This window comes from Anas platyrhynchos, chromosome 4 (assembly GCF_047663525.1).
Source record: "Anas platyrhynchos isolate ZD024472 breed Pekin duck chromosome 4, IASCAAS_PekinDuck_T2T, whole genome shotgun sequence".
In the NCBI taxonomy this organism is placed as follows: Eukaryota; Metazoa; Chordata; class Aves; order Anseriformes; family Anatidae; genus Anas; species Anas platyrhynchos.
Window position 1 is genome coordinate 56556288 of NC_092590.1, and position 22907 is coordinate 56579194.

Here is a 22907-nt window from a genome sequence, read left to right on the forward strand (position 1 = left end):
TAATACCATTGTCTAATTGGGATCAATAGGACAGCAGGTCATTGCTATTCCTGCATATATTGCTAAGAAGTTCATTATCTACAGTTCTCTGTATTTAAGTGGCTAACAGAGTCAGGCTAGCTGTAATTCAATTATATTTAAACAATTATTTTTCAAAAATAAACCGAAAGCTTAGATTTTGTTTGGAAATTGTTATTAGCTTATAGATAACTTTATATTGCAGTCCTCTTAATAGAAGAGACTGATATTCAACCCTACTTCCCACATCCCGAGTTCTATTTAAGCATTCCTTTCCTTACAGGTTCACGGGTAATATTGTCCATTAATAAAGTTGTTAAAAAAAGATATTTGACCAGAAAATTATTTGAACCTCACCTTCTATCTTTTCACAGAGTTTATGCAAGCTTTGCATAGGACATCCTTCGCAGAGCTGGGGCTGGGCCTTGGAAGTTTGTTGTACAGCAGCTACAGTGAAAGCCTGTTTCAATGTCATCATGATTTCATCAACCTGAAAAGAACAGAGTGCTAAAGAACAGAATTTCACTTCTCCACAGAGCTTCTGTTTTCCGTAACACAAAAACAGTCATTCAGAATGACACTGTCATGTGTCTGGGAAGGTGCTTATGTTAAAAAAGAAGAGCTGTTGCTGTGCTCTTTCTGTGCACAAAAGCATACACAAGACAAAACTTATCATGAAGTCATATCTCTTCCAGGCCAACCGTTTTTATATTTGTGGTCTAGTAAAAGATATTACTTCTATCTAGAAACCTTTTTTATGTATGATAAAAAGAAAAACAAACAAACAAAACAAAACAAAAATCTACTGCAGTTGTGAGGCACTGACTTGACCCACAGCACAGTAGCGCAGTCCTCGCGTAGAAAACATCCAGCAAAATACAGAAAACTGAACAGAAGGTTACAGTAGGCCTTTCTTTTACTTACCAATGCTTCATCTGTACACTGAAACACGTAGCAAACAAAGTGGAAGCCGCCATTTTCTGAAGATTCTCTGCAGATGAATCCAAAGTGATCCACATGTCTGATTCCCTAGCATAAAAGGTAGCAGCAATGAAGCAGTCTCATTTACATTAAATGTTTTTTTCTATAACAAAAGCATGAAAGGCCCAACAGCACAACAGGCATCACATATCTATGTTACAGCTACCTTAAAATCATCTGGCCATTAAAAAAAATGATTCTCTTATTGCATTTACTATTTCATTAATATTTTAAGTTTCACTTTAGCCAGAGTTCAATTTGTTTTGTTTTTAAAGAAGAAGTATTATAGATCCATTGGAAAACACAAAGACGAAGAAAGACATATTGAGTGGTATTTTACTCGATATTGGAAACAGCAGGAAAACCAAGGTCACTCTTTTTCTTGCCTTTTGCTGAAGTGGTCACACAATTGTTTTAGATTTGTAAGAGTAAATCAAAGCATCTGTGAAAACTGGTTTTTCTTTTTTCAAAGAAAGCCTTTTTTCAAGAAAAGCCTGTCTGTTTAAACATGAAAATGGTTATAATATATTAAAGATCACTTGTGGAAGCGTTTATTGCTCCTAAAAGGCATGCAAAAGTCAGGCACGATCTACTTGCGACAGTAGGTAAGCATTACCTCCTAGCAAAATGCTGAATTTATTGAATTGCTGGAATATTTTCTTTTATGAATTAGGAGAATTAGGTCAGACCTGTGCCTGTCTCCTCAGTGCACAATTTGTGGTAAAAACTTACGGTGTTGAGTGACGCGCACAGTGGGAGAACCTAGCTATACAAATTCAGTTACACTCAGCACCCTTTTGCTACCTTGTAGCTGTCATGGCACAACCATATTAAAGTGAGGCAATAAATTGTTCAAATGTCACTGAAATTTCTGATTTATTATTAAATCAAAGTCACGATTTTTCATAATCTGAAGATGGCTGCAGGACTTCTCCCCCCCCAGTCCCATTTCCCTATTAATACAGCAGGAATCTGAATATTCTCTTTGTCATTTCATGACAAAGAAAAAAGAATAATAACAAAAAGGCGTATAATAATATAATAATAAAAAATAAGAACAACATAAAAGAACATATAATGGTGTTTAAGTGTAAAAAGCACTTCTATAGAACAGAATGGGTGGGTGGCCTAAAAAAGAATATGTAATAGCATCAAATATCCTGAAGCAACCCAAACCAAACAATGTTGCTCTAACAATAAATTGTTTGAAATACTAACAATAAACCTTCAAAGCGTGCCAGCTGAATAAAGGAAAATAGTTTAACACATATGGAGATACCCAGTTTCTCAAAGCGTGGCATCTATGCATAGACAACAAAGGCTTAATTACACAGACAACCACCAGGCACTGGTGTACCATGAGAACAAGCAGATCAAAAGGACATTGAAGTGATGTGAAGCCCTCAGCTTCTCCACCTCTAGCTCCGTTGGATGCCCAGGCTAAAGCATTTTGGGAGGCAGTTACGTGATAATGCACCAGCAGGCTGATGTAACCCTCAGACTGTTTTCCTCCATCACTCACATCAGAGACGTGCTCAGAATGCATCTGTGCCCCTTCATGGACTCCCCTGTCCATGTTTCTCCTGAAAACCCAACTGCTACAGTGGAGGGAGCCCACCTGGGATCACAGCCCTCAGATCTCAGAACTGCAAGGCACCAGGAGCGATCATGCACACTTAGCTGTTCGTGTAGCTAATGCTGACACTGCCCCAGGATGACGTACTTCTTCCAACCATTTCCAATATCTGACAGTCTAGGCATTTTGGAAGTTAAGTACTGATTCTGATTTCCCCTATAATTTATTTCCACTGCCTACAAGAAAAGATTAATTGCAGTTCCTGTACAATCAAGATAAACTTGCAAGATGGTTCTGGCGAGTCTTCTGAAGTTTGCATACTTGGGGTAAAAGCCCTTGGGCCTGTACCCCTACCCCACTACTCTGCCAGGTGACAAGATCTGCCCAGCAACACATCCTTCAGGCACGAGGGGAGACTGGATCAATCTGCTTCCTACTGCCCTGAGGAGCCTGCAGGGCAGGGCACAAAGTCTACTCAACTACTTCCTGCCTAAGGGGATGGGATAAAGATTTTTCTGTGATCAAGGAGCTCTCTTCAAAGCTCTTGATCTGACATCATGCAAACTGGTGATGTGTACTCTGACATTTTCAGAATAAACACCTGCATGTTTAATGATGAAAGCAATCCTCATTGGGTAAAAAAAATGAAAATCAATCTCAAAACAAAAAGGTAGAAGAGAATAATAACAAATTGTAATCTCTACATTTAAAAATTGCTAATTATACCTATTGCAAACTTTCTAGTTCTGCCCCAATATCATTTAGACCAGAGCCTGTGATGCACTGAACAGAATTGCACTGTACAAGTAAGCAAGTGCAAAACGGTGCTAGAAAGAGTGGCAAGATTTACATCTGAGTACACCAGGTCTTACTCCCTCCTGAACTGGTTTAATTGAAGGTGAACATTTAGTTAAGCTAGTGGAAACACCCATTACTCAATAAATGTACATTTATTTATGTAATTGCAGTTTGTATTAATTTCTCAGGGCTTTAAACTAAGAGAATCCGCAAGAGGTTTTAAAGAAATGATATGTTCCCTAAGGAATCTATCCTCGTTTAATGAATTAAGCTCTAGGAAATGTCTTTATGAACAGCTGCAATGATGGTTGTGTTTAACACAAGTGCAATTCACAGTCTTGAAAAACATACATCTTTTAGAAGTGTTTTTCAGATAACTTTTGCACATTGTTTATTCCCTTCCATGAGCACTCCCTGAAAAATACCCCGATCCAGCTCACATTTGCACAACCGTGAATCACACCTGCTGCAGTTTCAAACCAGAAATGATGAGGTTATTTCTTCTGGCTCGCATTATTCATTCAACAGTCAAGGAAGTGAGCCTTTATCTCAGAAGTTACAATGCAAAGCAAGAGGGAAGAATGACTGTTTTACAGAATTACTGATTAACCAGCAGCTTGTTTGTCAATAGCAATTACTGAAACCACTTGGGTGAGAATCCGTTTGAAAAGCTGGGAGAAAGAAGGACACGAACATTCACAAGTGAAGAACATACACATGTATATGCATATATCTTTTTTTCAAAAAAACTACACTCCCAATCTTACCTGAGAACAAAAGGATATTTCCTTAAAGCTTTTTTCAATTGCTACTTTTTTAGTGTCAGGACTGATAAGGTAAACTTCAGACTGGCCAATCTAAAAAAAGCAGAATAACAAGATAACAAGTAACATTACACTTACATTTGTCTCACCGCAAAAATGTTTCCTGGACAAACTCTCAAACAGTCTATCTGGATTTCTAAACCAATTAGTGTATTATTACTGGGCAAAAAGAACAAACAGCATTGGTTTGGTGATCAGAGTACTGTGTGTTACTGAACTGTGATTTAGTTTCATTGAGACATGAAGTTGAGAATCGTGTTTCACTACATAAGTGTAATATTATACCACAAGTAATTCATTTTACACTGAGAAAACATTTACACTCTTTTCTTACTTTCAACAGGCTTGACACACACCGTGTTCCCAAAAGCTACTTAATGAAACTGTCCCAAAATTTAAATTCAAGTGTATTCTCTCTACCTGTATTTTATTAAGATGCTCATAGCATTTAATTTAAAGGCTTTATCTCAAACTATAAAAACAAGCTTATTGGAGTGTATCTTATTAATTTCATCTGTATGCCACTAGTACAGCAGTGCCCCAAGAGCTGATGTGAAATTTTGATAGGCAAGGATTGTTTTTAAGGTGAAACTATTGGTTTTGAATTTTCAGCTGCTGGCAACATCTCTTTAACATTTCTGCAGATGTGTTGAGATTCCTCACAGCTCCCAGCACATCAGAAAGCCTGCTAAGGATAAGTCTTGTATTAGCTTTTAGGGAAGATGGGCAGAATCTGGATCCATTCACAAGTTTGGCTTAGACAAACTTGCTGGAGCTTCAGCTACCACCAAATCCCAGCACACACACACAAGATCAGTGTCACCAAGGCACCCACAGCTTCTGAAGGGGTGGGGGGAGAATCCTGTGTGGAAAAGGTTAAGAGTGAGACATGCCACTTCTGTGTGTCTAAAGACAGCTCTGTGTGCTCACCTTCCACTTCCTCCTTCACTCCAGCTAGCCACAACCATTTTTCACTTTGCTCCTATCACCCCCAGTGCTGCTGCTGTGGGGGTTTCTCCTGCTCACACCCACTCAGCAGCCTCCCCCTGCTCCCTTCCTAAGAGGCTCGCTCTCAGCTCAGCCCCACGCATGCCTTTCATACTTGGTCACAGGGCAACAGAAAGCATTTGAAGCCAGCTGAGCACGACAAAAACAGCAACAGAAACACCGGGGAGATAAACCTAAAAAATAAAAGCAAACAAAAACCTAAGAAATTGGCTAGGAAAGCAGCTCTTCAGGATGAGATTAAAAATCCAGACTGCCTGAACCAGGTTGGCAGAGTCAGCAGACAACTTATCTGAAGCTTTTCAGACCTCATACACCAGCCTCCCCTGCAGTCTTGGGGAAAATCCAAGCTTCTTCACCTCAAAATACAAACTATTTTGCTCCTCTGGGTAAGAAGTTACTCTTGAGCATTTCATACGCAGCCACACACAAACCGGTAAGCAAAGGTGGAAACCTGTGCACGGTGCACGTTGATTCAGAACCCGATGGCCACAGGGGCTGGCTGCCCACAGCTCGGCTGTGCCACGAGGTTGGGGACGCCAGAGTCACAAACCATAGCTTCCTTACGTTCAGCTAAACTCAGCATGGCTGAATGGCAACAGAACCCAACAGGGAGCATTAAACACTGTATTTCCAGGCAAAAAACTACCCAAAATAGAAAGCCAGGTCAGCAGAGCTGTAGAATTTGGAAGGGAGGCTATCAGCAGGTGGCTGGCGTTGCATTCAAGCTGGAGCTGCATGCCTCCCTGAGAGCTGCTGGTTTAATATATGTATATGGATTAATAACAGAATCAGGATTTGTTTAAAGTAATTAGGCATTACTACATAGGCATTTATATTTGCCGTGTGAAATACCTGCTCAGGGGAAGAAGGTAAAGATGAAATTTTTACTGAAGCACAAGATTTCTCTCCACCTTCTTCCATCTCACTCTCTGCTGCCAGACTGCCACAACCAAACCGAAGTTTTTAAATCAGGTACAGCTAACTGTACCTCTCACTGTGTTCTTTTTTTCTTTTTTTTTTTTTTTTTTTCAGGTGTAACAGTTCAGTGATCCTTGTTAAAGCAGCACTTCTCTTTCTCTCCTCCAAAAAATTGCTGTAACCGCATCTACTCCACTCTGTTACTGTTCTTAAAAACATCTTAAAAAGCACCTGGGCTGGGGCAACCCCATGCACAAACACAGGCTGGGCAGAGAATGGATGGAGAGCAGCCCTGAGGAAGACCTGGGCGTGTTAGTTTATGAGAAGCTCAGCATGAGCTGGCAAGGTGCACCGGTGCACCTGCAGCCTAGAAAGCCAAACATATTCTGGGCAGCATGGCCAGCAGGGCGAGGGAGGGGATTGTCCCCCTCTGCTCTGCTCTTGTGAGACCCCACCTGGAGCTCTGCATTCAGCTCCGGGGCCCCCAGGACAAGACATGGACCTATAAGAATGAGTGCAGGGAGGGGCCACAAAGATGATCAAGGGGCTGGAGCAGCTCTCCTAAGAAGAGCTGAGGGAGCTGGGGTTGTTCAGTCTGAAGAGAACTCTCCAGGGAGACCTTAGAGCAGCCTTCCAGTACCTAAAGGAGTCTACAGGAAAGCTGGGCAGGGGCCCTTGGTCAGGGAGTGGAGTGATAGGACAAGGAAGAATGGCTTTAAACTAAAAGAGGAGAGATTTAAATTAGATTTAAGGAAGAAATTTTATACTGTGAGGGTGGTGAGGCACTGGCACAGATTGCCCAGAGAAGCTGTGGGTGCCCCATCCCTGGAGGTGTTCAAGGCCAGGCTGGATGGGGCACTGGGCAGCTTGGTGTGGTGGGAGGTGTCCCTGCCCGTGGCAGGGGGCTGGAACCAGGTGATTTTAGGGTCCCTTCCACTGCAAACCATTCTCTGATTTTGTACTTCTTTCTGAGGTCTTCAAAAAATATTTTTTGCTGCTTACCCACCAAGGCAAGAGCATTGCCAGCCACATAAAAGCAGGACAGGAGTGGAGGCAGGCATGGAGTAGCAAAGGGAGTTACTGCGTTTCTCTATCACTACACAGATGTGTTGGCAGCTGAATAAAAATAAAGTTGCTTATCAGGGGACATAAATACCACTAGCTCACGTCATGGTTTGGTCCTTCTGCTCTATTTACAGGCAAATCATTTCTTCTGTTACTAGTTAGTGTAATTATACACACCATGTTGCAATTGTGTAAGTAGCAACTAATTTGCTAAAAGCTATCTTTAGAAGCCCAGTATTTTGGATAATGATGTTTTAAACTACATAGCATAACCTTATTTTGTCTACATCAAACAATTTATACTGACTGGTAATATTTTATAAAGAAGTAGGTGAGTTTAAGCTAAGCTCTAGTAATTGCAATTAAGTTATTAAAGAAGCAACTGCCATCCGTCTGGAGATCTGCTTTGGTGTTTGCCCTTCCAAACTCTGAGATGTGGAAACACCATCGCCCAGAGATGCAAAATCTTGCTTTACCGTAAACAACATCGTCCGGTTTTCTGCAATGTCTGTTGGCTGCACAACACTGTGTCCATAGATAAGTTGACTTTTTAGGTTCAGTGAAACCGCATCTTCTTCAAAAGACCTGACAAAGCTGTTACTCCTATGGCTTCCCTCTTGAAAATCCTTCTTAAAAGCTAAGGAACGAAGCCCAGGCTGAGAAAAGGACTTCCTCATTGGCCTCTTCTCCTCCTCTTCACCCATCAAGGGCTGGAAGACAGACCGAAATTTGCTGCCGAAAGAGAAGCCTCCAGAGTTATTGGCAGTTTCATTTTGTTGTGTCGATGAGTTAAAATCTGAGTTTTTTGTACAACTCGCATGATTAAATTTCTCGATGCATTCATCTATGAGTGCCGGGGGTGCGTTTTTGTGTGCTACAGTCACACGTCCACAGAACAGCACCTCAAACTTTTTGGCAAAAGGGTCTTCAACATCTGAGAGATTATTCTGAAACTCTTCCTGACGAGCAATTTTTCCAGCTTGTCGAATCGAGCTTATAATCTCAGGCACCTAGAAGAGGGGAAAAATAAACAAAAATTAGCATCTGGTGCTTTAAAACAAACAAGCTGCAACACTCAGAGGTGCTCCCTGCTGTTATTTTTCTTGCGTGGCTGATTTGTTTTCATTTTCTGAAAGACCAGCTGAAGTGCTCTTGTATTTCTCCAACAGACCTATGTTTTCATACGTTAAACACCGACTAGGTAAATTGCTCACTTGCTTCCCTGTCAGGAGGTCCAGCATCATCAACATGTCATCGGAAGAGCTTTGCCAGCGCCTGGTTATGAAGCACTGCTGTGATTCATCTCACAGATGAAGGTTCTCCTGCAGCACGTGCTGCTGCCGTAGGGCCACGATTTATGGTTACAGCAGATAATTCTGCCAGCTTTTTAATTCCCCTGAATTACTTTGAGAACAAGTCAAGCTTTGTGTGTCAGTTCCCTGACAGAACAAATTTCCTCCATTGAGAATCAATAGCTTACTTCGCAAGTGCTTGGCTGCAGACAGCACAAAGGGAGTAAGGGAGCAGGAGATGCTTTTCCTAGACAAGGAAGTGCTCACACACCAGCTAGCGGGTTTCAAACAACCAGTACGAGGTGACAGAACAGCCCACGTGGCTCAGGAAGCATTAGCTCATCCCTGAGCCACCAGCTGATTGCACAGGCAGGCTGATGGGGAAGGCAAGGGTCATGACTTCAGGAACCTGCTCCCAACGGTGGCACTTAGCAGCCGGAAAGCCCTGGCTCAGGCAGCTTCCTGCCTCATTGTTTTTAAATCACATACAAGAAGAATGTAAAGGATTATACCTTTAAAGTTTGTTATAGAACTTCTTTTACCTCACATAATATGTATTTACTCCACGGTCAGCCCAAAGCTCACCTCAGCTGTATTTACCTGGTACTCCTCACAGCTCTTAGTCACCTAACATGTCAGGACGAGGGCGAAGCAGACGACTTGATTCTAGCCATACTTCAAGCTGCAAATGCCTGAGTATTTTCCAATAAACACATCTGACCCTGATGGAAGTGGCCGGGCTCACCAGCTACAGGCAGCCACCCTCCCCAGTTACCCAAGGGTTGGAGCTGAGGTGAGGCCCAGGCCGCGTGTTTGGGATCCACCACAGATGCGCTCCTATTGAATTTGGTTTCTTCAACAGCTTTGTTATAAAACACCTTGGACTTTAGTTAGAGACCACAACCCTCAGAATTACTTTGCAGTTAGTAAACTTCATGTCTGAAGAGACTTAGTGGGCCTGTTGATGAAAACGAAGGGGAGTATTTAATTCAAGCCTTAGCATGTGTGAGGAGAAATATGTCACTTATAAGGACCAGCTGGCTTCTAGGCCACGCTTAATGAAAACCATGGACTCCTCTGTTCTTGTTCATTCACCTAAACAACCTCACAATCTATTAATAGCTTTTTATTACCTCTGATTAGGTAACAGATATCGCTACAGAAGCAGCAAGCCACCACCTGCCTTTCCTGTGAGCGTTACGTACGTTAAAAGTTCATCCCTTCCTCAATACAGACACGGTGCTACGATAAATAAGGGAAGAACAAAGTACATTTTCCTGTGGAACTGTTCTTGGCTTGACCAACATTTGTGCTCTCTTCACCTTCCTGTACCACCCTGGGCCCTCAGCACAGGTATCCGGAGAGCAGAGGCGCAGGCGCTGCCGAGCTCCCTCAGCAAATAGCCCTGGGTGCTGACTACGTGAACATGCAATAAATAAATAAATAACAACAAAAGGAAAGAAATCTGAAATGTATAAATACAGCTTTTCTTTGAATTATCAAAATAAACTACCAGGCTCTATCCTGGCAAACGTTTATTAACCACAGCTGGGATTTTTCCAGATCAAGGAGCACAGCTACCGGTAACCACATCTCCTCCAAACCAGCAATTAATCCAAATTTAAATCGTATCAGGTTTTGCCTCTTTGATCTGCATCAAAAAGCAGCAGAGCTCAAGTTGCTACTGAATTAAGGTAATGTTGCTTGGAGTTTGGTAAACAGTAATCCAAGCCTGCACAGAGTAACAAAAATGGGGAGAATAAAGCTGCTTTACAAAGAAGAAGATTGCCAGTTTGTACACTGGGGATGATAAATGGGCTAGAGGAACTCCCATTTGTGGAGAGGGACAGTTTGGGGGTACAAGCCTATCTTTACCAGCAGGAAACAGATATATACATCTGTTTTACCATATAAAAATATAAACCATATATATATATATGTATAAATATAAACCATATATATAAAAAATATACATTTAAATATACAATATTAACTTAATTTATTACATATTAATAATATTTATATAAAATATGTATTTTATATGCATTTTTATATGACCCATCTATTGCAAGAGTTAGCTCAGAGCACCTATTCTTACTACCTTCCTACCTCTCTCTAGACACTTTTAAAATGCATGAAGCTAATACAAGCTTAAAACAAGCTTTGAGCGTTCCCTGTGTTTTTGCATTCCCACCTCACCACTTGTGAAGAGCTTGATGCCGACAAAGTCCCAGGCTTGACCTGTGGGCATGCACAGGGACCAGAAATAGGCTCTTAAGGAATAGCCTATCTGCTGGGAGGGCAACAGAGCAAGCCAGAAGCAGGCCAGGAGGTACCTGGTGCACGCTGATGATAGCCTTTAACAGAGGTGATGTAGGAGCTAAGGAGGGAAGGCACACTGCTGGACCCATTACTTAATAAAAAGGAAGAAACAGCGGGGTATGTGACGTTTGGGAGCAACTTTCACTGCAAGGACCACCTTGTGAAATGGGGCAGAGAGTATGATCACAGCTCTGATCTTGAGGAGAGCAGCTCTTGGCTAGCTCATGGATCTGAGCGGAAGAACTCCCTGGGATATGGCCCTGGAAAGAAATGGGATCTAGGATTGCAGGTTGATTTTCAAGGATCATCCCCTCCAAGAAAAACCCACCTCTTCTCATGGTACTCAGAGAAAGGAAAAGAGGCAATGCACGGAATTCCACCCGAACATAAGAAAAAAAAATCTCTGTAAGGCTGGTCAGACACTGGCACAAGTTACCCAGAGAGGTTGCAGAGTCTCCAGTCCTGGAGAGACTCAACCTGCCTGGACACAGCCCCGAGCAGCACACTCTAGGTGGCCCTGCTGAATAAGATGTCCCCCAGAGGTCCCCTCCTACCTCGGTGTGGTGATTGAGGTACCCACATCTCTGTAGGCATGAGTGCCTGCTGATCTAACTCACATAAGGCAGTGGGGCAAGCCTACTGCATACATATAGGATTTCCTCCTGCTGTACAAATTGTTTTCTAGAATACTTCTGTTTTTGTGTTTTCTGACTTGTTTCTCCATATAAATACATAATAAGTGGGTGAAGATTATTTCTGTAATCAAAAGAACTAAAATTATGACCCTTAAAAATATTTATGACCTAAAATTATTTATTTCCCTAAACCTATAAAAGCAAGCAGAGAACAGCATAAGCTGGACAAAACTTAAGGACAAAATTTAAACACAGAACACGACCTTCTCATCATTCTCCCTGGGCCAAACAGGATTGGTGAATTGAAGATATGATTGAAACTTAATTGAAAAAGACGCACCTATAACCACCGAAACTAAGTATACCGTTTACTTCTGCTATGATTAGAGTGCTTACTTTGCATAACGCTGAGTATTCGTGTGACTTCATCCTTGGGTAAGCAAGCCGAACACAAACCACCACCCAGAACTTCCTGATGCCTCTTGGTCTGATACCAGACTAACACAGCTACAGCTCCTGCGCCACACATGAAATCTTGAGAAAAGGCAGCTGTTTGTAAGCATGCACAGCTTTGGTGCAGCTGGAGAACATGGAACAGCTCTTTTCCCTTCCCTTCCCTGCAAGAGAAGCTTGCACTTGCAGCCAGACGTCACCCTGCAAGTTCACGTACTAACAGACAGTAAGACACCAAATGCCTTTAGCCTGTCAGCAGATTTGAGAAAGAGTAAGAAACTATTATAATGAAAAAAGACCAGTAACAGCTGCCTTTTGGTGTAACAGACTAAGAAAAGGTTCCCTGCTTCTGTAACATGCAGTAGGCACACAGGCAAAGTGTGCCACAGAAGAGGAGCCATCAAACACATCAGCTGGTAAGGACTCAGGGCAAAAAAAGTGGGATTTTTCAAATGTGGCAAAGTCCTCATAACTACAGAGGTACCAGTGCCTCCAAAATGCTTCGGGTCAGTGAAGGACTCAAACACAGGCTTAACTGTTTCAAGGGAGTAAGTGGTTTTGTTTAAAATAAAGACCTGTGCTGTCAGGAACTGACTTTATGTAATGAGCTACGTAAACTCTTGCAGACCAAAAATCACTAGGATAAGATCTTGAGTTGATCTGATAAGATCTGATCTGATAAGATCTGGAGTTGAACCTCAGAAGATAGCACAGTGGCTGGAATAGACCTTTAACAACCTTTCACAAAGCTCTTGAAACGAGTAAAGGTTATATTTTCCTTAAGCAAGCTTTGCCTGCCTACTCAAGCATCCCAGGACAAACTATCTGAATTATTTTAAGGGTATTTACTTGCCTGCTCTTCTGTCCACTGCAAGCTCAATAAAATATGTCAAGAAGTCTAACACATCGTTTGCTGTTATTGCCATTCCTTCTCTGGAATGGCAGGGAGTCCTGCTACAAGAGAAGCACAGTCCATGGCTAAATATGTTTGGAGAAGCCAGCCGGTTGTATCAGGACCTATAGCAATGCTTGTCACCAGAACAGCGTTCATTAGCATGGAATACTTTGTGAAATGGAGGAACTGAAGAAAGCAAAATCATTTCTGAGACACATAATATGTACAAAAAGATGATATAACAAAGTATTTCTTTGCATTTTTAAAAGACCACGTGGAATCCTTGATTTGAGAAGTGATGTTTACCGAAAAACAGCAGGTCTGTTTTCAGCACACTTCAGCAAAACAACTGCGCAGTAATAAAACAGATTGACATTTCCAACCTGACCACTCCCTGAACCCACACGAGTGGGCAGCAAACCTTTTTTTGAACAGTTTTTTCCATTCAAGGGATATAAAGCTTAGCATTTTTATATCTAATGCATTTAAATCTCTAGATTTCATTGGAATGATTTCAAAAACAAGCTGAGACTGCACAGGAGAAGAATCACAAAGAAATTTAATTTGGAAGCAACCTGTGTAGGTACATCCACCCTACACACAAAGCAGGGTGAGCTTTCAAGTTAGATCCAACCTCAAACCTGATCAGATGGCTCAGGGTCACACCCAGTTCCACACAGCTCCACCAGCACAGACCCCACAGCCTCCTGTTCCCAAAGGGAAACAAACCGACTGCTTCCAGAAGGACATCAAGACACAGCCAACTGAGATTTCGTCGTGAGAAGCCTTGCCTGCTAGCTTAACCAAAGAATGAACTAAATACATACAGCACAAAGCAGCCTTTAATCACTCCCTGAAAGAGAACGAAAGGATGTCTTCAAAGCAACAGAATTTCCTTGCAGTTCTACATCAGTATAAATTAAAGGTAGAAAAGAATAACAATCTTTTCAAGTTCATTTCCATTTCAGTGGAAAACCTTTCGTATTCTGCTCTTACCTTAAGTATAGTCACAGGGTTTTCTTTTATTATCTTGCCTGGAAACTGCTCTACAGACTCCTAGACCTCACAGACTTTCTCCAGTCATTAATTGCAATTCTCATTTTCCAAATTTTCAGCCCTTGATTCCTAATCAACAGGTCTTTCAACGGTATTTTAATTACTAGTTTTCTTCCTGTGCTACTTGTTGACTTTGACTCCTCCCACGAAATTCTTTCTAAACCAAAATTTAAGTCAGAAAGGGAGGTGGAAAGTTTACAGCTCCTCCGTTCCCTGGATGACGGTAATGCTTTCCAAGCTCCCATCCATTTGTTTTCCATACTTCAAGTCAAAGACTCGTACCAGGCTCTCTAAGTACTTGAGGTCGGTGGGTGCATGGAGAGGCAGCTCACCTTTGCTCCATCACTTCACAACTCAATGTGTACGACCCAACGCTTTGCTGCTGTGCCCACACTGCTCAGCTTTTGGTGGTGGCGAAATTTTAATTTATTCCAGCAGCTTTACCATCCAGGTGTGTTGGTCTATCTCACAGTCCTACTACCCACCACCACCAAAGCTGCATGGGTTCAAAGCAGAAGGGAAAACAAATAATAATAATAGGCAGCATGATTTCTCTTTGTAGTACTTAACATGCATTAGGTGTCTCACGTAGCCAGACAACTTGGTGATATCTTGAAAGTGAACAAGGTGGAGCATGAAAATCTGAATGGCTGAATAATATCACCCCAGGCCTAGGAAAGGAGAAGTGATCATACTGCAGGCCTGCTTGCACGTGCTTTGGTAGGGTTCACATGGGCACTCTACAGAGAATGGGTTAAGTGAGGGTGATGGGGCTGAGACTCCAGTTCTGCAGGGACATGCAGGACGCTGATGACCAAGAGTGCACTCACATTTCAAGGATGTCCTGTGTGCGGTCACCTGTGTGAATCCAGTTCTTTTTGACCTGGAGCTGACTTGGAGCCTGGTGGCCGAGTGGCACTAGCAGCATCCTCTGAAGGGAACGACAGCTCCAGGTACTCCGTGCGTGCTGTTAGTTTACATGTGATCATAAAGAGTCAAAGGTGACCGTACTTCCCACAAGTCACAAACCTGCTGAGTACTGCAGGCTGATGCTCCAAGTACAGTGTGCTGCTCCCACACCACCACGCTCCTTTGCTACAAATAGCTTGAGAAACTTCCTCATGAATCCTCAGACCAAAGCAAAAAGTTTAATCTTTTCCAAAGTAATGTGAGTTGGAAAACACTCCTTGCAACTTAAACAGGCACAAAAAGATCTGTCCTTTCTAAAAAAAAAAAAACAAACCAACAATATTTGCAGAAAGCTTTTATAAATTAATGCAAACAAGTTCAGAAATAGAACATAATTGTACTTGATGTTCCAGCGAAGCTGGGCTATTCTATTTTGCAGTGGTGTTTCCTCCCCAGGAGAGATGCCTCATGCTGCTGACACACTTTGATGTTTTATTTACATGCTTTCAAGACATACCTTCCCTGAAGCCCCAAATACGACAAGACCTGGCAACTTGCCAGAAATGAGCCACCATCTCCCGGACTGCTGCTTATTTTTGGGACCCTTCCCCAGGAAAAAGCACGATCAAAAACAAACTGCAGCTGATGGAATGCCCCTGTGGGGCTTCAGTGCAGCTCTGAATGCAGAGCCTGGCTCTGAAGGAAGCATTCCTGCAAAATCTGCCTCCACAGAAGCCTGGTGGTATACTGTACTTCATACCTGGAAGGCTTATGACATGGCAGTAACTCTTCCCCAGCCCCTCTCTCTGCTTGCAATCCAAACCATTTCTTTTTGTCTTGTACAGCTCCACCCCCCCTCCGTTCAATACCACAACATTTAAGCAACAAATGTGAAATGAAGCAAGTCAACGGGTATCTCAAGTGGCAGGTGAACATCTTTGTAGTGTTTCCTTCTCCATCGTTTGTTTCAAAGTTCTCCTTCTGTGCAGTTTTAAGAATTAAAATGGCACTTGAAGACATAACAATGATTACTGGGCATACCTGAAGGATTCCTGGCTCACATGTTACGAGGTGACTGCTTAATGTGGAGGCAGTAATAGTTGCAAAGTAATAGCCAGGAACCTCTGTGCTCATTCATTATGAACAGATATTAAATCCCTTTTTGCTCTTTGGTATTGCAAGCAGCTCCTTTTACAGGGCTGAGACAGGCCCGGGGCAGAGCTGGAGGCTAAGGGAAGGGAACAAGAGGAATCCTGTTCTTACATGGGTATAAATGGAAAGAGACAGCAATGGCATTTGAAAGCTTTCGGGACAGGTTTTGTTGTTGGGGTGTTCTGTTTTGGTTTTTAAACTGAAAGGCAACAAGAGCATTTAGAACAGGAAATGAGTTACTAAGAACATTTTGGGAACAAAAAAGTATCAGATTAAATTCCAGTTTCATAATAGAAGACAGGTCCTCTCCCCACCTCCTTTGCTCTCAAAGCTTTTATCACGGGGACAACTGGCAAAACAGGAGGTAGCAAAACAAATTTCAGATGATAAAAAGCCTCTAATTGTTCTGCTTCTTTTTTAAAAAGCAATATCCAACTTCAAACAAGAAGGGAGGAAAAGTCAAGTTGTGATGTGTGCCCTCATTACAACTGAGGTTAGTTCTGACACAACCTTTTCAGATAGCTGATCCAAGTGTCAAAAATCCACCTCCCATGGATTTTTCTTTTGAAATTGTCACTGGGGAGGGAAAAAGGAAAGCCTATGAGTGCCTTTGACTGACCTGGTGTGTAAGTCAGCTCTACCTGCTACAGAGCACAAGACTTCTCCCTTACTCTGAGAGCATAGGAAGACCTCCCGAGGGATGAGACAGCCCTAGAACTATGTGGGGTAGGTGGGATGTTTTTTGTAGGGAGAATCTTACTTGGACATTAAACTTACAGAGGTCCCAAAGGAACCAGAGTACAGGAAGCACATAGCTTTTTATCCAGCACTCTGCCTGCCTGGTATGTTTAACAGGCACATGAACCCATTTACTCTTAGAGGAGCAAGTATCTGCAGCTGTGTTGCATGGTAACAGATCTCACCTGCCTCAGGTCAGCTGACAGATGGACAGGACTGGAATGTAACAGTTAAACTTCCCACAAACATCCCATTTCACAGAAGTTAATACCTTGAAAAGCACCCAACTTCCAGCTGGGGAAAGCAGAATTTAGATCACCTTCTCATGTGACGATGTAGTGACGTCTGAAGACAAGTTACAGACATTACCAGAACTGGTCATCTAACTGTGTAGTTCCAAAAATCCACACGTGTAGTTGATACTAGCTGATAATATTCATTTTTTCTAAAATACATTATTATTTGGGGTGAATTAGAGTGTATTTGTTTACAAAAATTAACTTCATTTGAGAATATGAACTGAAACTAGGTGTTTGCCAGCCTTTGTTTCCTTCCTAGGTGATTGTCTTTGGAAAAGCAAGATACTCCGCTGAACTAACAGACGCTGATCTGAAGATTAAAGGTAATGCTACCAGGCATTCCTAAGGCACAGTGCATTTGGTGTAATGGAAGAGGAGGAAGAACAATACAAACGTACACCTGAGTGTAACCCACAACTGATATTAAGACCCTTACTATTTAGAGGACAGAAAAGTTGTTAACAACCTACAGAATTAAGCCATACTTTGATTTTTGAAGCAAACAACTCAAAGAAAGCTCACTCACCTCCCATTATTCATTAAAGGCTATTTAAACTAAAACATTTATTATGTAATTTGAATGAAAATCATTTTTTATATTTTTTTTAGGGGAGGTGGGGAGGAAATTTAGCTGCAACAGGATAGGCCATGGTTCTAACTCTCCTGGAAATAGTTTCTAACCTGTTATCAAGGACATTCCAAAGCACACTGCTGCCCAACATCACATTGATAGCTTCCTGTAACTGCAGAACGTCCTTAGGAAAGTAATGGGAAGAGCAAACTGTTTACTCAAGGTCCCCTCCATTAAGTTATAGCCAGATCACATTAGGGACATTTGCCAGTTTTTCCTCCCAAGAGTCAAGGATCATTGTCCTAAAAAGCAAGTGCTTCCAATTCCTGCTGATAAAAGACAAATGAGAGCCTGCTTCTTCCCTCCTGTTAAAATTTTAAGACAGCTGCATCTTTTAAAGTTGGTGAAAACTTTTCTGTAACCTGTTCTGTCTCACATCCAGATTTGACAAAAATCTGGGGAAAAAAAGTCTGGAAAAAGGCGTCATTGTAGAGTACTGGATCCATAAACCCTTACTTGAAGTACCTTTGAAAGTCACTGTAAGAAGCCTATTATATTCACATCAAGTATGTAAGGATGCTAGAAAAGTAAAGCAAGGAAAAAAAAGAGAATGGATACTAGATGTCTAAAGAAGATATTTAACGATGTATTCAGAAGAAGATGATCAGTGTGGAAAATGTGCTGTTTATAATTACAGACATCTGCAAGACAGCATTTCACTGCCAATGCTGTCATGGGTCATAGGAACATAGCTAAAATCAAGCATCCCAACTCTGGCAGACCACCCCACACCACACTACTTCACGTCTGCTATCACTTGCCTGTGCTTCTGGCAGTTAATCAGGCCTCGTTTCTTCATCTAGAGGCTGGCATCCCCACTGGCTGGTCTCTTTTAACTGCTACAGGACAGCCAAGCCTGCTCCCTGTGTTGACAGCCAGAAGTGAATTTGCATGACCCAAGACAAAACACAGATGTCACTGTCCTTTTTAGATAAAGCTGCACATTCAGTCCTGCACGGACAAGAGTTGCCAAAACAGGGATAAAAGGCACCACCAGGGCAAATGCAGCTAAGGGATCACTCCTGAAAGCCACCCCAAGGACAAGCCAAGGTGTCTCCCTACAACAGAAACCAGAGGCAATTTTAGCAATGCTTCCAGGTCATGAAAATGGTTCTCCCTGCTGCCTAGAACTCCAACAAGAATGTCAATGACCCGTACCAAACTCACTACAGCCCTACAAGGACAGAGCTCTAGACCTGCAGCCTGTGCCAACAACTTTCTTTCGATCACCTCAGGTCAGCACTCATCTAGGAAGGCTCCAGTAACTGAAGAGTAACAGCTGAAATCCATCCTCCTGTTCTTTCTCCATTAGCCATTACACAGTATCATCAACAATCCTCTGAAGCTGCTGTCAGGTCGTTTACCTGCATCATCTGGTCTCTTCAGATAGCTGCCCTTACAACACGGAACCAGCATCCAGTCCTACATGATGCCTGACAGGAGTTTGGAACCCCTAATTATGCAATAAACAAACAGCAAGAGAAGAAATTCAGGGAAATTAGTTACTTTGAGTCATCTTGTTTCTGTGTAAGAAAGCAATGCAGAAAAAAGAAAAAAAAACACTGTGGAAAAGACACCACAGCACCCAACTGATTTGTTTGAAAATGGAAGATTGATTCTCAAGATAATCTGCTAAAATGTTGATGATGCTCTTCCATCACTGTAGTCAGGGCAAGCTCGCTGCACTGATGGGAAGCGAGATAACCAGCAGTCACCGCACAGACCCAGCCACGGGGCCTTTCCAAACCAAGTGTCCACACGATAGGGCAAGATAGGGGAGAACCCTAATCAATAGAAAGATGTACTGATAAGAGTGTAAACAAAGATGTTCAACAATATACACTGGCCCATCATTGTAAGCATTTCTGGAGCTCCTGCTACTTATCTGCATTAGTATTGTATAAATACCAGATTTCATCTACATCGTACCTTATTGAGCCACAAACTGTAACGATGCACACAAATGCAGATCCTCTTCTCTTTTCAGGGTTATGAGACAGCTATTTTAAACCTACCCTGTTTCTTCCAAGAGTAAATTTTCCATTATTCCTTTTTTGTTCATATTCCTCTCTTCACCACAAGTTACAGCTGGGTTCCCCATTAGGAAATGGTAAGGCAGGTGGACAACCACAAGGACTGAACTTCAGCTAAGCTGGACAACTCGCTGGTTACACCCCTTTCACAGCGAGGGAATTCTGACCTTCACGGTATTTCCAAAGTATTCTATATTTAAATCCTTACTCACAGAGGAAATCCAAAAGGGAGTGGTGAGTATTCAACATTTCTAAAACAGACGTCACAGATGTAGAGGGTCCCCACAAAAAGTTGGAGGGGGACGCAAGGGCAGTGCTCTGTGAGAACAGCTGAAGGAAAGCAGTAAGGGAAAGAAGACAAGATTTTAAGGAAAGCCTTTGTGTCTGTGTCTCTTTCCCCCAAGCATGATGTCAGCACTGGGGACTGCTGGTATTTCAGCCCCACCTAACACACATGTGGACTGGGCTCTTCTGAATTGATTCTTTTAAACATATGTGGTGTTTTTAAAGATTCGATAATGCTTTCAAACTGACAAAATGCTACCTGAATTCTAACAGCCCACAATAAATAGTTTTGTATATGACTCTGTGATTCACACACTAAATGTAGAATGAGCTCCCTAAACTGTGTTTTCAAATAAAAACGTTTCTGAAGTCCACACAAGTCAGCCTCCCCCGGCTATACAGCAAGTGGAAATGTCAGTCACTTCCACAGGATGCTAAATCCTACAGGCTGTGTTCCAGTGGGATTTATCCTCATTCCAAAATTCCAGCATGGATTTTTGGTTCAGGGTCTGGGTAACTACCGACAAGAGTTTTAAAGACAGGCTCCTTGCACATCGTCACCTAAAACTCCAGAGCATTTCTACCAAATCTCCTTTTCCATGGCTTGCCTGTGGGGAGATTGGAAGCTATAAAAAAAAAAAAAAAAGTCTGAAGAAACAAAACCAGCATGAAACATTTAGAGAAAAGTGCTAGCCATCCAAATTTCCATGACAACAGCTTGAGTGAGCTCACCTCATTGGTACTATAGCACCAGGCCAAGGGTCCTGTAAATGCAGAGAGGCAACTGTTATTGGATCTAGTAAGAGTAAGACATCTGGTTACAGAGCTCCTGGAAATAAACACACACACAAAAAAAAGGGGGGGAGGAGAGGGAATACTGCTTCATTTAGCTCATCTTTCCCATTTTCAGTAGTTGGGAATGTGCCTGGGTAACTAACTATGTCTGCTCTCCTCAGACCTGCAGTTTCTCAGGATATCTGTACCTGAAAATCCTGTTTGGTTACTGCATATCAAAGATCCCCCCTGGAAAAAAAAAAAAATCCTGTGATGATGCTGTAAAAGGCAGTAAGAAAAGCATTCCCATGTCCACAGCCAGCAACTTTTACACTGGGGAGAAGCTTCCAGGTATTTCAGCCAAGATTTGTGTAATTTTTTATATATTTTTTTGAACAGCACCATCAACGCACGCAGGCTCATGTGCACGTTGCCCTGAGGACGGAAGGAGACGCACACTTTTACAGTCTCTCTCCACAGTGCTCCACTTTGTAGCAGACTAAAAAAGTAGCCTAAACCCCAGAAACTCTGTGCAACTTCTTCAGGCCTGAAATTCTCACACAGCAGCAGTCAGAAGGTCAACAAGCCACCAACCCAACTACCTGATGGGCCCCATTCCTCGCATCCATGCCGGCTACTGGAAAGCCAATGCAAACTGGAACTCCGCGAGCTGATCTCTGCACAAAGTGGTGTTTTGCCCAACTTTTGCCTTACGGATATTTCTGTTTGGGGAACCCAGAGCCAAACTGCTGCTTTCACGTTCTCAGAAACACTTCTACTGCACACAGGAGACTGTTTCATTATATCAGCCTTCCAAAAAAGCAGGCTATGATTTCAGGCAGTGTTTTAGATCATCACATGTAAACCAAAGGTAAACTGCCATATTATATATACATATATAAAACCCCCAAACTGAGCTGTACTCTCTGTCTCTGATGGGACCAGGAACCCTCCCTGATCCTGCAGGACCTACTGGTATCTTTCTATTGGTTTGGCCCAAAACATGTTTACCACGTGAAGACAGCTAATAGCACTGATTGCAGGAGAGCTTTTCAGCACAAAAGCAAACAGCTTTCAATTGGAGTCTAAAAGTTCTGGTCTGAATTGCAGAGGGCAGGACCTGTGTAAAACAGCAAACTAAGCAGCCTCGTCAGCCTTGGCTTATTAATAAATCTGGAGGTCGACGTGAACCTGAAAGTAGATGCTCATAAGAAATTAATTCAGAAAAGCATAAATGATTCAGTAGAAAAGCCTTTGTGAGATGAAATCTACATGATGAGGAATTTCACTCGAGAGACCTGCTCCTTCCTAAGCTCCCTTCGAGCACCTTACAGAGGCAGAGGATGCTGCCACACAGCATCGTACAGCCCCACAGAAGCGGTGTGAGCCTGCTTGTGTCCTGCGCTTCTCCCAGGGAACCCGGGACGTGTAAGTGAGGTGGGTCTAATCTGGACCGTGTCCAAAGAAAGCAATGGAAGGAGGGAGAACAGAAGCAGAGCAGCCCCAGAGAGCTGTGTAAGTGCTGAGTAAGGGAGCGGTGTGACCGCGGGACCCACTTCATTGGGATGCTGAGCGCGTGCTCCTCAGTCATCGCCGAGACCCGCGGGCAAGGCGGGGAGTGACTGGCATACAGAATGCCAGCGAGGATCGGCGCTTATCCCAATGCTGGCAATCGGTGACAACATTTCCCCCCCTCCAAAAAAAACCTGACCTGGAGAAATACACCAAGCAGCAGTTCTGCAGTCTCTGGCAGGGGCACTGCATGAACTCAGGCATGGAAACGCAGCTCCTGCAGAAATCTCAAGTTTCTCTTTTCTGTGTTGCAGGCATCTGGCATGGGAGACAAGCGAGGGTCTGTCCCCCTGGCTCTACTCACCATGTTAAAGGTTTCTTCTGGAAGAGAAACTGCAGCATCTGAGCATTCCTTCCCCACTCATCCCCTAATCTTCCTTGACACTAATTCACAATTAACTCCCTGATTTTTGATTCAGCATGCAAGTCTCTGAATTTATTTAGAAACAGGGTTATGGGGGTAACTGCACTAGCACAAACAAGGGTGTACACCAAAGGATACAAGCACTGTTGATTCACCTCCCCAACTAATTTACCATTTTACAAGTAAGATGGACTTAAAACTAAGGCTTAATAAACTTCAAAGTTTACCAAGCCTTAGGTAGTGTTAAAATGACCAGTTATCAGGGCTCCTTATGAGACGAAATCCTGATCCATTTGGCTAAAACACAAA

The 22907-nt window shown here is 42.6% G+C and overlaps 1 protein-coding gene across 13 annotated transcripts in view; it reads right to left on the reverse strand.

Moving 5' to 3' along the window:
• TBC1D1 (TBC1 domain family member 1) overlaps positions 1-22907 on the reverse strand; it is a 111579-nt gene that overhangs the window by 53506 nt on the left and 35166 nt on the right. For 12 of the 13 annotated variants that reach the window (XM_072037705.1, XM_027457245.3, XM_038177933.2 and 9 more), the window contains 4 exons: positions 7665-8198; positions 4141-4230; positions 943-1047; positions 376-508 (listed from right to left, as the gene is read on the reverse strand). In XM_072037705.1, coding sequence (XP_071893806.1) covers positions 376-508; positions 943-1047; positions 4141-4230; positions 7665-8198 — 862 coding nt within the window. Of the gene's footprint in view, positions 1-375; positions 509-942; positions 1048-4140; positions 4231-7664; positions 8199-20620; positions 20747-22907 lie in introns of those variants that run through there. The other variant, XM_072037708.1, reaches the window with a different exon arrangement.